Here is a 17,122-nt window from a genome sequence, read left to right on the forward strand (position 1 = left end):
CAGCTAAAGCTGCATTTACCTGGAATAAGCCCAAATGAATTCAATAGGATTCATTTCTAAGTAGACATGGTTAGCATTTCACTGTAAGTGTACCCTGGTGAGCACACATCACTCTCTAGCAGAAGACTCACATTGCAAGTGAAGAATAGTCATCATGTTTTTGTTTCATTTTGCTTTTTTGAGGGAAGCTTATTTGCCATTAATAATTTTCTTACTGAGGAGTCCATGATAAACTCCTAGGGAACACAAGTGCCTTACAGGTTCTACAAAGTCTAAATGTTGATATTTTATAGTATCCTTCAATAGATTTTTGTGTTAACATATATTTGCATACATGGGGTGGTTATATAACTTCATTCTGCAGGTGGAAGGTCACATGACTGAATTTTTTGTCATACAATACAATACATTATTTATTTATTTATTTATTTATTTATTTAACTGGTTGTACGATCTGGTATAAAGTTTTTTTGGGGGGTAGAGGTTGGGGGGAGCAGATGAAGGAGTATGATCTACAGTATGCAGTGGCACAGCCGGGAAACAGGTTTCCCTCATTTACATTTTGTAAGAATTTAGCAATCGTTTACTAAAATATATGCATACTCACAGGCACACACACACACACACATATGAGAAACTGGATTCACTATGTCCTAGAAGAAATCATGTTGACAGCAGAAGCAGAAAGAATAATTGGAAGGGAATTAACCCAAAATTTATCACGCATACCACCTAAAATGCCACAACTAGGATTTGTAACTGGGCACAATAATTATTACTGGCACAAGAACCTGTTATAAGTATAACCTGGCAATCCTACCAAAGGCCTATGGAGGTAAGCACAGGAGAGGAAGGTAAATATGGCAGGAGACCAAACCGATAATAAACTAGATTGAAACCAAAGCTTTTTAATTATTTCCTCTTCTTCATATGCCCTCTTTCAATGGTGCACTGCAGCTAGAAGGCGAAAGGAATATACCATCTATGGTGACTGGGACTCATGATTGCCCTACAACATTTTTCAGATGAAATTAAGGACACCACTGTGCATAAGTACCTAAATGAAGCCACAGATATGATTTTGTGGACCATATGGGATCAGGACTTGGGATTCAGTAGTTCAGAGGGAACCCAAGAGACAAGAAACAAGAAATACTTACCCATTAACCATTTCCACAGAGAATTTTGACACAACATAATAGTAGTGTGCAAAACTACACTGTGTATTCTAATCCAGAGAGTAGCCAATGTGGTTCCCTTCAGAAGCTGTTGGACTACAACTCCCATCAGCCCCAAGCCAGCATGGTCAATGGTCAGGCATGATGGAAGTGGCAGTCTAGCACACTCTAGATCCTGTCCTCTTGTATGACTACCAGTAATGAGTATTTAGTGTGGCACCTACCCTTTGAAATTTCAAGGTGAGGTAATTGAGATTTATTTAACTAGAAATGATAGGGACTGAACTGGGGGCATTTGTAGGCAAAACTTGTGATTGAACATTGAGTTATGAGACTTGCAGAACTTGCCCAGCTAAACTGGGACACCAGAGGTGTCAATAAAATACAATACAATACAGGGTAAAATGTTCACTTTCACAAAGATATTATTATTATTATTGTTGTTATTATTATTATTATTATTATTATTATTATTATTATTATTATTATTTGTACATTCATTTTATGCACTAGCTCATTTGATGCCAAGATGGACACATGTTGTCCATTGAATTGTAGTTTTATTTTACTAAGTATCATTGTTTTCCACAATGCTTTTTAAGACATATTGCTTTACTGTACAAGTACTCAAGTTATTACTTGAACAAAGAAAGGAAAGGGATTTTAAATTAGTTAATTAATTATTAGAAAATGTCTGCCTTTCTAGTACAACCAAATGAGTCACTAATTCTTTTTGTTTTAATTTTCTCCCTTAACACTCATCTCACTAGGGCTATTAAACTCTTTGCTTGATCACTGAATTCCATATCAGTAAATCTCATATTCTCAGCGGGGGCTTTCTTACTGAGATCAGTTATGCAAAACCAAAGAGCTTTTAAAAATGTGGTTTGTAATCTTCCTGGCATAGACATAAGAAAAGCAGTTGTTTTTAGCAGCCTCAAATGTAGAAATAAGGGCAAGGTTGCTCTAGAAGACTAAAACTCTGAAATATTTTTTTCAACAGGGTCAAGGGATTGCATAGGGATCCACTTATTATTTATTTAGGGGGGGGAAATCACAAAATGGTTGGGCTTTTTCAAGTTACAGTGATAAGAAAAATGCCCTTTGCCAGTATTTCCATGGGGGGAACAACATCTCTCTTTAATGTCTCTTTCATTTTTCACGACAATTGCTTTGCCAATCAATAGTTAAAATAGCTATTAAAAATGGAACAGGAAATAAGCTATGACAAAAATAAGAGAAAAAATGTTAGCAAGGGTGAAGTTCTACTCCTCTGACCCAGACTTTAACCAGTTATTTCTGGCTACAATGCAAGGACTGAACATCATAGTTTCAGTCCTTGTATTGGACCCAAAATGAAAGACAAAGACAGAACCTCTGGTTTTACTCTTATTATAGGTCCACTTCCTGTCGTGCTCAAATTATAGGAGGAAAGGTAGAAATCCACAATCAGCATTGTGTAATTCCCACAATTAGTCTCTTGACTTATAAAATGTATTGCTATAATTGAGGAAATTATGAAACCACTAAACAAAAAAACTCCAGACATCCCTATATGAAACAAAATAAAAAAAATCTTCCCAGTAGCACCTTAGAGACCAACTGAGTTTGTTCTTGGTATGAGCCACACGAAAGCTCATACCAAGAACAAATTCAGTTGGTCTCTAAGGTGCTACTGGAAAGAATTTTTTATTTTGTTTCGACTATGGCAGACCAACACGGCTACCCACCTGTAACTATTCCTATATGAAGTTAGAGGAAGTCTTTTAAAATATTTATATAGTTATATTTTTAGGTTGATCTGTTGCACCCTATGCAAAATTGCACAGTGCAGAATATTAGTATGCTCTAATGCATTTCTGGGTCTATTGGGAGAGGCACTAACTACTCAATCTAGACTAGCTTCATATGTAATGATAGTTTTTTTGGAAAATCTGTCAGTAACACTGAAATCCTTTGCACACTTAAGCACACTTATGCACATTAACCTGGGAGTAAACTAGATTGAAGACCAGGGGACAATGAGTAAACACACATAGGATTGTGCTGCCAGTCGTTGAAATTTAAGGAATACATTTCTGACCAAAAAAAGTTAAACCTTATTGCCAATCTTTAAAAGTAAGCTAACATTTTTAACAGAATTTGTATTTGAGACAGAGTTATAATCTTGAAATTACAAGAGTCAGGTTAAAGTCAGTGAGTCATTAAAGGTCTATAGAATAATGAACCAAGAGGGAATAAGTAATAGCTTAACTGTCATGGCACATAATAGTTTAGAACAAATGTCACAGCAAGACATATTTTGCCTGGGCTTCCCATTCTACCTGTGCTCCATTAGGCACTGCAATGCTAATCACTTTCAAAACTATTTTGAAAGCTTTTGCTTCATTTGTGGGGGTGGAGACTGCTATAATGTGAGTTGTTGAAAGGCAATAATACATAAAGAGGACTTCTATTTCCTGCATAAAACTAATGTAAGTAGGCGGGGAAAAGCACTACCATTAGCGGCAGAAAGACATGAGGTCAAAATAAACAGGAAAGAACGCCAACCTTGACTGCAACCTTGACAACATCCATACTTAAGAAGACATTTTAGCCATCATTTACATTTCTCTGGACTTCTTAGGCAACCAATGACAGCTGATCAATTATTTTACTTGTACATTTGGAATCAGCTGTGATTTAACATAATTGTTTCCTTGCTTGGAGACATTATTGCCTCTTTTTCTACACCACCTTCCCATCTCCAGCCCATTTGCTCTTAATACCGTACTATAAAATCTTTAAAGAAGCTGCTTGTTTATGCCCTCTGAGATTTACCATAGTGGGCAGCAATGAATGCTTGGTACAAAACCCTGTGTAAGACACACACGTTTTCTTTCTTTTCATTTTTACAGACAAAATTAATTTACAATTTATATTCCTTCCTATTCATAAAGGTATTGATGGGGACCAAGAGTTCATTCATAAGCATGGGAATATATATAATGGTATCGCTCTGCAAGGACAAGTATTTGTTGTATTTTAAATGTCTGTTATGTCACTATAAACCCTGTGCAACTTTTTTGTATTTTGTTTTAAGTTGGTAGAGAAAGTATGACATACCTCAGTATTATTTGCATATTTTTCAGCACTAGAAATTTCCTGTGGATTACGAATGCACCCTTTGCAAGGTGAGAATTTGCTATTTTTGCACCAAGGTGATAAAGCAAAAAATTCTGCATAAACTTGATGCAGAATGCTTTTTCTCATTTTAGCAACTGAGAAGCCTGATGTGGGGCATCCTCTTTTGAAATTTCCTTGCAACTTGCACCAAAGTGATAAAAGGAAAAGAACAACTGGATAAACTGTAACCCAGATGGTGACAATGACTGCTGGTTCAAATTTGTTGGCTCCCTGCCCCACCCACAACACATGGATGCTTGGGGTGTTGGCAGGCAAGTGGCATGTTGTGCACATGTGGGGTTTGTGTAAAGTGGTGCATTCATATGGAACATGAATATGTGGATGCCATGATTTGTGAAATCATAGTGATCCTTTATCCAACTGCTGGTACTATGTGTATTGCAGCAGATGGACAGCTCACATACAGAATCAACACTGTATTTTGCATGGGTTATACAGATGCCATCTCCCTGTGAGTGTTACAAGGCTATGAATCTGCCAGCACCCCAAGACATATCAATAACAGTGAAGTGGGTCTGATGGTCAGTATTATTAAAATACATTTTTAAATTACAGTTTTTCTTTTCCTAGCTCAACAAGAGTAAATGGGTATTCCACAAAGCATGGGACGAATAAAATTCAGATATGGTTCCTTCTTCCTCTGCTCTGAGTTACACAGTACAGAGCTAAAACAAAGAGAAAATGTGTGCAACAATGTTGTGAGCATGGACCCTGAGTTCCTGCAAGACTTTTATACTGAGTCTCAAGGTTCTGACTTGTCAAGATTCCAAATATTTTTAAAATAATTTAAATAAAAACTTTTTAATAATAATAATAAAAAGATTCCAAACAGGATTTGCCCACTTTCTTGGACTGCTCTTTGTAACTGGCATGTTGACAATGCATCATAATAATGTGGGTGCTTTCCTTAGCATGCATATTTTTCCCCCTTGGTAGTATTTCCTTATCATCATAGGCTAAAAGATCAAATTGAATATGACATGTTGAATATGATAAATATGGCCTGCCAACAAGTCACAGAGGGAAACCAAGTTAAGTACAGATCTCTTGTTAATTACTTCCCTACTTCCATTCATTCATTCTCTTAAAAATGGGAATTCTCATTTTGTCCAAACTCTAATAAAAACAGTAATTTTATAATCAAATTTTATTCTTTACATTTTGAAACTTGGTTTTGAGTCTACATTCAGTCTGATTTTAGGAGAAGGTAACAATGGGATATTGGTGTTCATCACTTGGGCTTATGCTCCTTGCTCCTGAATAGAATAAATGTTCAAAATTCTGGTTGTGCTTCAGGTTCCCTTTCTAACACCTCCACATTCTTAATTGGTATTATCTTTATGATTTTCATTTGCTTGGTTTATTTCTCCATTGGGTAGAATTTTCCTCACCAGTTAAAATCAGCTATATTTACTTGTTGTTTGTGGGATAAAGGCTTTGGGAAGTGGATAGTTTTGCTAATTTGGGAATTATAAAATTTGGTGCCTTTTTATTGGTTGTACTACTGAAAATTCTGGTATTCCGTCAAGTCAATAAAACATTAATAACAAGAAAATCTGGGTCAGCGACCCCTTCTTTATGGGAACGGTAATCTGAGTGTAGTATACGTCAATCTCAACACTCACGTCATTTGTGCACTGTGACCCATAGATAAAGTATTTGCTTGATAGCAGAATATAAAACAACTAAATCTGAACACAGATAATTCATACATTCACTGACATGAATGGGAAAAGCCACTCATGTCAGACAGCAACCTGATAAAGTTGAAATGTTAAAATAGGCTAGATGAGAATGCACCGACGAAATGCAAAGGCATTATGAAAAGCAGTTGTCCACTTAGCCTGAAGGAAAAAAGATAACCAGGATATCAATCTGTATAATGACATCTGGGTCAGAACATGACTCATAAAAGAGACAGCTAAAAAAAGCCCAGCTAAAATCTGTCACCTACAAAGAATCACATCAAGTTAAATGGGGGGTGGGGGTGGGGTGAGAACCCTGCTAGGTCATCTCACCTCTCCTTGTCTACCAGGATAAAGGATTTTCTTCACACACACACACACACACACTTTTTAGTTGTGGAATTTTCCCCAAGTGCATTTGAAAACTTAAATACATGCTTATTATTTAATTCCCTTTTTAAGGATTATTAAAGAAAACAAGGCACTTACTCGGAAAGCCTAATAATGAAAAGCAAGGTATGAACTGCTCTCAGAGCTGTAGACAAATCCAGAAAAGTGTAACTAGAGACAAAATACTTGGGAAAGAGATGGGAACAATATGATTTGCCAAACCAAAAACCAAGAGACAAAAAGGGAGCATAGAATAAAAAAGTATTTGTTTAATGAGATTAAATATATTATAGCTGACTACAGAAATCAATGTGTGTAAATTAGTCAGGTCCATTGATTCTGATAAGTATAACTAACACTGGCTATAACCCCACATATTTGTCTGTTATCATACTACATGCATTTGGTTAGTAACTCCAGGACTTAGGGGAATGACTTGTTGCACTCCTCTTGTATGAGCAGGTATAGAGCAAGTATAAAGTCTGTGAATACTCCTGGATACTCATCAGTCACTAATGTGGAGTGTCTTTCATCAGCTACAGCTGGTGCACAAGCTACAGCCATTCCTGAACAAGGATAGCTTGGCCATAGGGATCCATTTGCTGATAACCTACTGCAGCAAGTACAAAATGCAGCAGCCTGTATTTTGAGTGAGACCACCAGCTGAAGCCATGTCAGTCTGGTTCTTAAAGAACCTCACTGGCTGAAAATATGTTTCTGGGCTATAGTAAAGGTTTTATTTCTTTAATTTTAAAAGTGGCTTGTAACCTAAACACTTGGAGTATCTTTCCCAGCTCATTCCTACTGGGAATTAAGATCAGTTGTGGGGAGGAGGGGGTCCTTAGCGGCTGGGATGTGGGGAAGAATTTTTCTGTTGCGGCACCAAAAATTGGTAGCACCACCCCCTTGAAATCCAGTCGAGGTCTACACTGCGGGCTTTTAGATGCCAGATTAAAAGTGAGAAGATTGAGACTGGCTTAAATGGTGGTTTCTACTGTATTTTAGAAGCCACCATTTAAGCCAGTAATGTAAGGAAGTGAGAGCTGGACCATAAAGAAGGCTGATCGCCAAAGAATTGATGCTTTTGAATTATGGTGCTGGAGGAGACTCTTGAGAGTCCCATGGACTGCAAGAAGATCAAACCTATCCATTCTGAAGGAAATCAGGCCTGAGTGCTCACTGGAAGGACAGATCTTGAAGCTGAGGCTCCAATACTTTGGCCACCTCATGAGAAGAGAAGACTCCCTGGAAAAGACCCTGATGTTGGGAAAGATGGAGGGCACAAGGAGAAGGGGACAACAGAGGACAAGATGGTTGGACAGTGTTCTCGAAGCTTCCAACATGAGTCTGACCAAACTACGGGAGGCAGTGGAAGACAGGAGTGCCTGGCATGCTCTGGTCCATGGGGTCACGAAGAGTCAGACAAGACTAAACGACTAAACGACAACAACAATTGTATTTGAATGCATTGCTGCATTTTATGAATTTGTTTGGTTTTCTGTTATCTGCCCAGAGATCTTTGGACGTGGGACAGAATAAACAAATAAGGAGTAAGTACACTAGTGCACATAGGCCAGTACTGTCTAATTTGACTGACAGCAGCTCTCCAAGGTACCAGGGTGAGGTATTTACTAGACTTCTTACTTAAGACTCTTTCATAGAATTGTAGAGTTGGAAGAGACCATGGGGATCATCTAATATAACCCCCTGCAACAAACTAATCTTTTGCCCAAAGTGGTGCTCAAACCCACCATGCTCTACTGACTGAGCCATCCCTTCAGTCATCTAACTGGAGATTACACAAATTGAATTTGGAATGTATGCATCTATCAGTGATCTATGGAACAAGCAAAACATGCCCACATAAACAGAGGTGGAAAAAGTGCAAATGAATGATGCTCTGTATGCGCATACAATTTCCATTTTCACAAAGGTTTTAAATGAATTAATAGAATGCATTTTCACTTTATAAACTTGCTTATTTGATTAAAAAAAAGCCATGTGCAAAATTTATTGTATAGTGTATAATCATTTTTATATTACTGTTAAAGATTGACTTCTTTACTGTAGAAGTACCCAACAAAGAACAACTCCTTAATTTTAATTAATTAAAAAACAGGTGGAAGAAATGTCTTTTTTAAAAAAAAAAAAAAAAAAAGAAGAAGACATATCTGGGATACATGCATGAGACATTTAGAACATTTAGCACACAGGACCAATCATACATTATGTTCTACATATGGGGAGAGAATGCATGAACCCATACATACATGGTGGGGGACAATGTAGACCACCCCACATTTACTCAATGTTCTTTCCTTTGATGGATGTCATTCTGTCAACCCTGCTTCTATGAAAGCAGAGTTGGTACTCTCCTCACATACTAGATGAATTGAAGCTAGCTCATGTATTTTATCCCATAAAAGTGGTGAGAAGATTACAGTCTCTATAAATCTATACTCAACTTTATTTGTATTGCATCTACAATATGTGCTTAGAAGGCTTTAAATGGAGATTAGACGCATCCACATAGGATGGAATTATCAACAACTATTAACCATGATCATTAAAAAGAACCTCCTTGTTCAGTGGCTTGATGGCATTAAATACCAGTTGCCAGAGCACTGACAATGGGGAAGGGCTATTGCTTTCATGCCCTTATTGAAGGCATCTTAGAAGCTCATGGCTATCCACTATGGGAAATAGGAAGCTAGCTGGACTAACTGGTGGACCTTTGCTCTGAGCCAACAGAGCACCTCTTATTTTCTGAACTGCATGCACTATGGCAATATTATAAATGTGGATGTGGGCAAACATTTTGAGCATATCACTTTTCTTAGCAAACCTTTTCTTAGTTTTTGCTGCTCAAGTGCAATCACATCAAAAGTTTAGTAACCAGTATTTAGGTGTAGGTTGGATCCCTATGGCTCATTTCTCAGAAGGTAGGGGAAAGAAAATGCCACTGAGATTAAGGTCAATCCCCTTATTTTATTTAATGCCTCCAACCTACCCAGGGGCATAGCAATGGGGGGGCAGTGGGGGCAGTGCGCTCCCTGTGCCATGTCTCCAGGGGTGACAAGGCATGTGGTTTTCTGGTGGCGCCGCTCCAGCACCGTACGGATGGTGCTGGGATCCTCTGCTCGTGGCTGCAGCTGCATGTAGAGAATCCTCCATTCGCGGCTGCAGCCACGAGCAGAGGATCCCGGCACCATCCGTAAGGTGCTGGAGCACCAGCGCTGGCAACCCACTATGTACAGCGCACGTGTGGCGTTGCTATGTATGATGCATGCATCGTACATAGCAACGCTGCGCATGTGCTCTACGTAGTGTAGTGGAAACTCGCGGAAGATCTTTGTAATCACGAGGAGTCAGGTTGCATATCCTCCTCCCTTTTCCATCCTCAGTCTTGAAATTAGCAAAGTAAAGTTGCTGGTGAGGAAGATACAATTAGTTGAGAACACCTTCAGCTGCCAATGACCTTAGCCAAGCCACACCCAGGTGCCTGACCAGTCGGGAATGGTACCTGATAGCCAGGTGGAAACAATCAAACCTATTAAGTCAACTATATAAACGAAGGAATGGAGGGGACTGATTGGGCTTCGCCACAGACCAGGTACCGGGTGCTGTGGGTTTCCTGGCGTGAGGGGTCTCTCTCGCCGCTCCTTTGGGGCCCCGGGCGGCAGAAGGGGAGATTGTGCTTGGGCTTTTATCAGATATGCTACATTTGTCTGCTGCTGATTGTATCTAGAAATAAAAGCATATTTGTTCTTCTTCCATTGGTGTGTTCATTGTATCCAGATCCCAAAAGAACCCTGCCCCTTGGCAGAACACGTGGTGAGGCCCCGCCCCCGGGTACATGTCATGTTTGCTGCTCCAGGTGCCTGAGCGGCTTCCTACGCCTCTGAACCTACCAATATTTGGGGAGATGCTCGGCATAGCTCTATTGCAGTGAGAAGGACAGGAGTGGTTGTATTTGATTAACTATTAAACCATTCCTGTATTTAAATAACCATTAAATAGCAGTTGCCAGAGGACTGACAGTGGGGAAGGTATATTGCTTTCATGCGCTTATTGACTCTTTAAATTTTTGTTTTCTCCTATTTCTGAACAAGTATATACAAACTGAAAAAATAAACCAATCTGCTCTTCAACCTACACAGCTGGCAATTTCTCACAGAGCTGAACAATCATGAAATATCATTCCGCATATTTTATAGTGCATCTTCACCCTTCCACTCTTACAAACTGTAGCAGGCTTTATAGATTTCAAACACTTGAAGTGTGGTGTAGTGGAGAAGATATGCAACTTAAATATGTTTCTTCTCAGAGTCACTGAAAACCAAAAGTTATGCTTGGTTTGGTTGGTCATGTTGAATAACCATCCGAACTCAATCAATAAATAAAATGATCTGGCAGACATTGTTGACAATAACTAATTTATATAGCACCAATGGTTACTGAGCATCAAGCCTTCCAATTACTTCACTGGCACAAGCCTTGTTTATTTTTCCTATGTAGTTTTTGAAGATTAAAACATTGTTTAGAATGTTATTGCAAAGAAACACCACAGCTATTTTACTTTTCCATTGATCTTGGTTTAAAATTTGATTAAATTTCATCCAGTTATATCACTTGGAACTTGGAAATAAGGAGTTAGAATCACAGAATAATAATGTTGGAAGGGATTACAAGGATCATCTAGTCCGACACCCAGCAAAGCACAAATCTTTTGTCCAATATGAGGCTTGAACCCACAACCCTGAGATTAAGAGTTTCATGCTCTACCAACTGAGCTACCAGGGCAGAATTACTGGAAATAGTTGGCATCACTAACCAGCTGGTTGTTGGCCTCACTTTTGCCTTAGTAAATAATGCACTTCAAATCATACAAGGTTGAGTTTCTGATTTTTCACCAGTATGTGTGTGCATAATACAGATTCTCCTCCAGATTTTGCTTTGTTATTTTATTACTTCTTACCCCATAGCTCATTTTGCTTAACAGTTCAATCTCCAGTTATAAAAATAGAATGCAAAGGTATCACATGCTTGCTGCATCAGTGTATGGAAAGTATTGAAGAATAATGGCAACAGCATTCCCCCGCCCCCATTAGACTGCTATATTAGTTTAATTTTCGAAGAAAAGATCAATCAAGGAAAACTCAGTGCAAATGCAAAAGAAATATTAGACAAATGTATCCTGCTACTGTACATCAAAGAAGACTTAGACACCATGATTATCACTAACAGTAATTAACCGTAAAAGGGCCTGTTATAATAAAATAATATTATTTGAAAGTTCATACGTTCAAAGGTTAAGAGTTAGTTGAGTTCACACATCATTGTTCCTATAACTGGAATGATTAAACTAATAAGTTTTTGGTTACAGGAGGAGCATCAGGCTGATATAAGTGGGAGAGTGATGGTTTTTGCTATGTAAGGCTGCCAGTTCTTTGTCCATGGGGAATTACGGACAATCTGGGATTGATCACCACCAAAGGTGGGTCTGTGGGCACATTTGCAAACCAGCCACATGCACACCACAACCTTTCTTATTGCATACAACAGAATGCATATTTCAGCAGAGGAAGGGGAAAGGAAAAGGAAGCTGTAGGAACTAAGGAAGACCTCTGAGAGCACATATGCACTCACAAGCATCACACTGACAACTCCTGGATTGAGCACATGCCTTTTCTTACTATTTCCCAGGAAAAATATGGCAATTTCTCAGTAATTTAGTTAATTTATACTTGCTTTTTTCAAATTTGCTTATAGTATTTGTGCGTTGTTGATAATTGTTTTGTATTATTTTGTGTATGCTGTTTGGAAGTTTGTTTGTTTTTTTAAGTACCAGGTTTATACTTTCCCCCATAAATACTGTAAATACATTAAAAGTACACAGCAACACTTTTAGTGTGCTGTGTTATTGCTCACTCTCAAAATTGTTTGTAAGACCAGGTAGTATTGCATTTATTAATTGTGGGCACTCATAAGTATGCATGAAGGAAGGGAATAACCTTTGGGGACAGGAATAATCTCATTGCAATTATTATTATTATTATTATTTTGAAGTATTTTTTATTAAAGATTTCTTGGTTTACAAAAGGATGTGCAATCTCTCTCTCTCTCGTATTTTTTACATGTGTCATTTTTACAAATCAGTTTCATTTGCTGAGATATTGGGAAGAAAAAAGGGGGAAGAGGTGGACAGGGGTGAGAGGGTGGGTGGGTGTGGGATTGATGTTTCTATTTTACTTAATATACATCAAACCCTACATTGCAATTATTTTTGAGAGAATTCTGGTGTCTCCTGTCAAGTGTTAACCTCCTTGCTATTCAGTCTTTGAGAGATTCACATGCATCCTCAGCCCCCTCTCCCCCAAAACTGTTAATAAACGCTTAAGGCGGATCCATTCTTTGGCAAGCCCAGTTGCCTTTTTGACATGTTTTATCTTCATATTTTTTTTTTAAAAAAAAACACACACACATTTTCGCTTCCCATAAGGAAGGCAAAACCTGCATAACCACAGCATGTTTAAAAATTCCCCAGAAGTTGTTGAAACTCCAGACATAAAGACGAGCTGCAGGTGTGTCAACATTCACATGCGAATGCTGGTAACCTGAGGTGAAGTTGTGGGTACCTCAGAAACTCATGGTATCTGAAGAAGTGTGCATGCACACGAAAGCTCATACCAAGAACAAACTTAGTTGGTCTCTAAGGTGCTACTGGAAGGATTTTATTTTTAATTTTTCATTTTGTCATATCTCATTTCCCCACTTTTGGAGTACACACAAGTGAATGCTGTTATTTACACTGCCCGCAATTCAGGGTGTGCGATCTCCGAGTTTTCTGGCTATACGTGTGTATTACACACCTACTACTATACGTGTGCATTGGTGACAACAGGGGTTGTGATTTGTAGAGCGGCGGCAGCGGCAGCAGCAGGGGAGGGAAATGTGGGTGAATGGCCGCAGCACGGAGCTGTCTCTCTCACGATAGGACACAGCCAGTGGGCGGTGGCTGCTGCTGCTGCTGCGGAGGCGGCGGCGGCGGCAGTGGCGGCTGCATGCATCCCCCCTCACGCGAGGATTTGCCGAGCGCCTTTTGCCCCTGCTCTGCTGGCGGCACGCGCGCTTTTTCCTCCCGCGCTACCAGGCGGCGACCGACTGGGGCTCCCCTCAGTCAAGCCCTGCGCTCGCGCCCAGCCCGTGGCGCGCGTCGTCGAGCAGGATCAAAGCGAAGGCAGGGCCGCTTCCTCAGCGAGGGAACAGAGCGCGGGAGAGAATCTCCGCCAGAGGAACGCCTCCCTCCACCCCTCCCCTCGGGGACGACTTAGCGAGACCCAAGCGGGGATCACTCCAGCCCCGTCAGAACCGAGCGGCTCGCCTCCTGCCACAGGCTCGCCTCCTCCACCCCCGCGAGGCGCCTCTCATGTCGAAGCTGCAGCTGCCTCTTGTTTGCTCCAATATACATTTTCTCTCACATAATATAGTATAATAAATAATAATAATAGTCTCCACATATGAGTGCTGACATAATATAGTTGTTAAATCATCGCCATCCCCACCTATGAGTGCTGAGGAGACAAGGCGAACTGCGGGAGCGGGGAGCTCTTTATTCTGAAGGGGAGGCTGTCAAAAAACAAACAGAGAGGAGGGAGATTGCAATATCTATATCTCTATAAGTATATAATATAGAGATATCCCTCCTCTCAGATCAGCTGGGAAGACAAGGTGTTTCTCTTCCCTTCTCCTCTGCCCTGGTTCCCCCTACAATAAAACTCCCAGGAACAAATCTGTGTTATGAGGAGAAAAGGTGAGCAGCTCCTTCGGGGAAATTGGTGGAGGGCGCGAGGGAGGAGAAAAATCAAGGCTGGACCAAAGTTGGAAACGCCAAGCTCAGCTGCAGCAGTTGGGCTTTCCTCTCCAGTTAGTGAGGCATTTTTTCCTCCCTTTCCCACTGCCCCACAACACAGCCTGGGGAAGAAAATAAAAAAGCTCGTTCTTCAATGATTTCCTTATCTGAGGAAGCCTCTCAACTTTCGCAGACACCTGAAGGCATATTTTCAAAGGCAGAGTGAGAGGGTGAAGACATGTCTAAGTTACCTCCTCGGCGTGTGTCCTTCCCCTCTGTCTGGGCAAAGGCTCGATATATGGAGAGGATCTAATCTGTGTTATCTGCGAGGTATTTTTGCCATCTCTCCATCCACCACTCCTCCATCTGCCTACCCGTTAAAGGCACAGAATTAATGCATGCATCTGTCTAATCTTTCTCTATCCGAGCCTCCCCTCGGTGCATCCGATTAATACAGAAAGAGAGCGAGCGAGGAAGTTTCCTCCCCGCCTCCCCAGCAACCTCCATCACTGCACCTTTTCAGGAGGAGGGCGTCCTATTTAGAGACGGCAGGGAGGACAGCGGAGCAGGAAGAAGCCCCGCGACTGCATTCGCAAACTGTCCGAGGCTCTCCTGCTTCTTCGCTGCGCGTCAGATGTATAATTAAAAATAAAACAAAACAAACAACGGAAGGGAGGGACTAAGGAAACGATCGCAGGGCTGCTTGTTTGGTGATGATGGCTATATTATTATTATTATTATTATTATTATTATTATTATTATTATTATTATTATTATTATTATTATTATTATTATTATTACTATTATTATTCCGTCTTGCCAATGCGCTTATCAGGATTACGCGGAAGCCCTGACTGCATCTGCGAAGCGCCCATTGCTAAAGAGAACATGTCTGCGGATGGATGACACATAATCTGATTAAAGAAAATAAATACATACAAGAAAACACCCACGTCCAGGCAGCTCTGGCTTATTCACACGTCTCTCTATCTCTCCCCCCACACACGCTTGCTCCTTCCCCGAGATTGCCCGGCGCATTAATTCACTTTATTTATTCATTTTTGGACTTTGCCATCACTTTCCACACCGGAATGCGCCTCTGCTGCTCTTCCCCTGACCCTCGCGGCGCCCCCGTCGAGCATCCTCCCGTCCCCCTCGCCCGCCGCTCACCTCTGGCGGACGACGGCGCTCCGAGGCTGGCGCACAGCACGAGCCAGGCGCCCACCCAGCGGCTCATGATGGTGATCCCTGGATCTGAGTCCAGAGGGACGATCCCGAGACGGCAGAGTCGAGGAGTTTGGCGCGGGAGGAAGAGCGGCGGTCTCTCCGCACCTGGTCGCTCAGCAGCAGATCCCCACGAGGAAGGAGACGTCCCCTCGCGTGAGGGAAGAGCCTCTCTCCTCCTCCTCCCCAACGGCGAGTGCTGCGTCTCGCCTAATGGCCAGGATATCCTCCTCGGAGACCCCCGCGCAGCTCGCGGCCGAAACGCGGCTGCCGCGAGTCGCCACTCATCGCTCGCCGGAGACGCGCCCGGTTCCGCGGATGTGCTCGGCAGGTGTGTGGGAGCGAGCGAGCAAGACTCTTCCTTCGCCTCCTTCGTCTGCCGCGGGTCGGTGGGGGCAGCCTCTTGGCTGGCTGCTCCTGCCGCTGCTGCAGGGAAGAGAACAATGACGAGAGAGAGAGAGCGCTCTGCCGGCTGGAAAGTGCGCTGTGTACAAACAGAGGCGGCGTGCGCGCGTCTGTCTGAGGCGAGAACCACACTCTCCTCCTCCTCCGCCGCCGCCGCCTGCTTCCCCCTCCTCGCCTCCCTTCACTCAAGAGGCAGCTTCGGGCGGGGGGGGGGAGGCAGCGAGGACCGCGGACACACCCTGCCCTCTGATTGGCCCGTCTTTTGTCTCAGAGAGCGGCGCGCGCTGGAGGTGGGGGGGGGAGCTCGAAGTAAGAGGCAAGTCGAGAGAGATGGGCGAGGAGGACTCGTCCTCTTGGCTGGGGAGCGGAGCGGAGTCGCTGAAGGGATGGAGGGAGAGCGGGTTCTCAACCAAATGCGGAACTAGGACCCCCCCGCCCCTCTCTCTCTCACACACACACTCCTCCCTCTTTACTGGTTGTGGATGTTGAATCGGGCATGTCGGGGAGAGTGTGGGTGAACATCAAAGTGCAAAAGTTCTGAATTGTTCTGTATTATTGTTGGCTTGACATTAATCACACTTTAACACAGAGTTTTTTAAAGCAGGTTTCAAAGTTGTTGGCTTGTTTTTTTTTAAAGGGAAATATCATCGCCACCATCATAATTAGTGGTAATATTCATGCTACAAAAGTGGGAATTGATATTGAGAGTGGTAACCACCTAAGGAGTTCATAGCTAAGCTAAGGTGAGAACTGGGATTGAAATGTAGGCATGATCCCCCCCAGTTTTACTGTGCAATTTCAGTCCAAATCCTACATTGACTGTACTTGTTCCAAAAACAAACAAACAAAACCCAACAATATGTGGTCATCTTGCATTCTTATCTGTGTATATTGAATGTTTTGTGTGAGGACAGAGCATGAACACTAGATTTGAGTCATGAATATTCTGACCTGACCCATGCAGAATTTTGAAAATGTGGAGCATGCCATCAGTTTCGTATGTTGTCTGTTATAGCCAGAGAGTGAAGCAATGAATGCTTGTAATAAGAGCATCAACATAATTCGCGTTATTGGTTTAGCCCATCCCTAACTGCAGCCTTAAAAACAAAATGCAAGTGGTTGCTGGAGTCAAGAGTCAGGCAGAAGATTTCCAGGAACTTCTAGGAAACTGAAAATGTTCCAGAACTGTAAAAGCTTATCAT

General features: G+C 41.6%; 1 protein-coding gene across 2 annotated transcripts in view; it reads right to left on the reverse strand.

Annotated features, from left to right (window-relative positions):
- EDIL3 (EGF like repeats and discoidin domains 3) overlaps window positions 1–15,695 on the reverse strand; it is a 227,190-nt gene extending 211,495 nt beyond the window's left edge. The window contains exon 1 of one of the 2 annotated variants that reach the window (XM_033164253.1): window positions 15,462–15,695. In XM_033164253.1, the coding sequence (XP_033020144.1) occupies window positions 15,462–15,528 (67 nt within the window). In that variant the 5' untranslated portion in view covers window positions 15,529–15,695. The remainder of the gene's footprint in view (window positions 1–15,461) is intronic. The other variant, XM_033164254.1, reaches the window with a different exon arrangement.
- Window positions 15,696–17,122: the final 1,427 nt, after the last annotated feature.

This window comes from Lacerta agilis, chromosome 11 (assembly GCF_009819535.1).
Source record: "Lacerta agilis isolate rLacAgi1 chromosome 11, rLacAgi1.pri, whole genome shotgun sequence".
Taxonomy (NCBI): Eukaryota; Metazoa; Chordata; class Lepidosauria; order Squamata; family Lacertidae; genus Lacerta; species Lacerta agilis.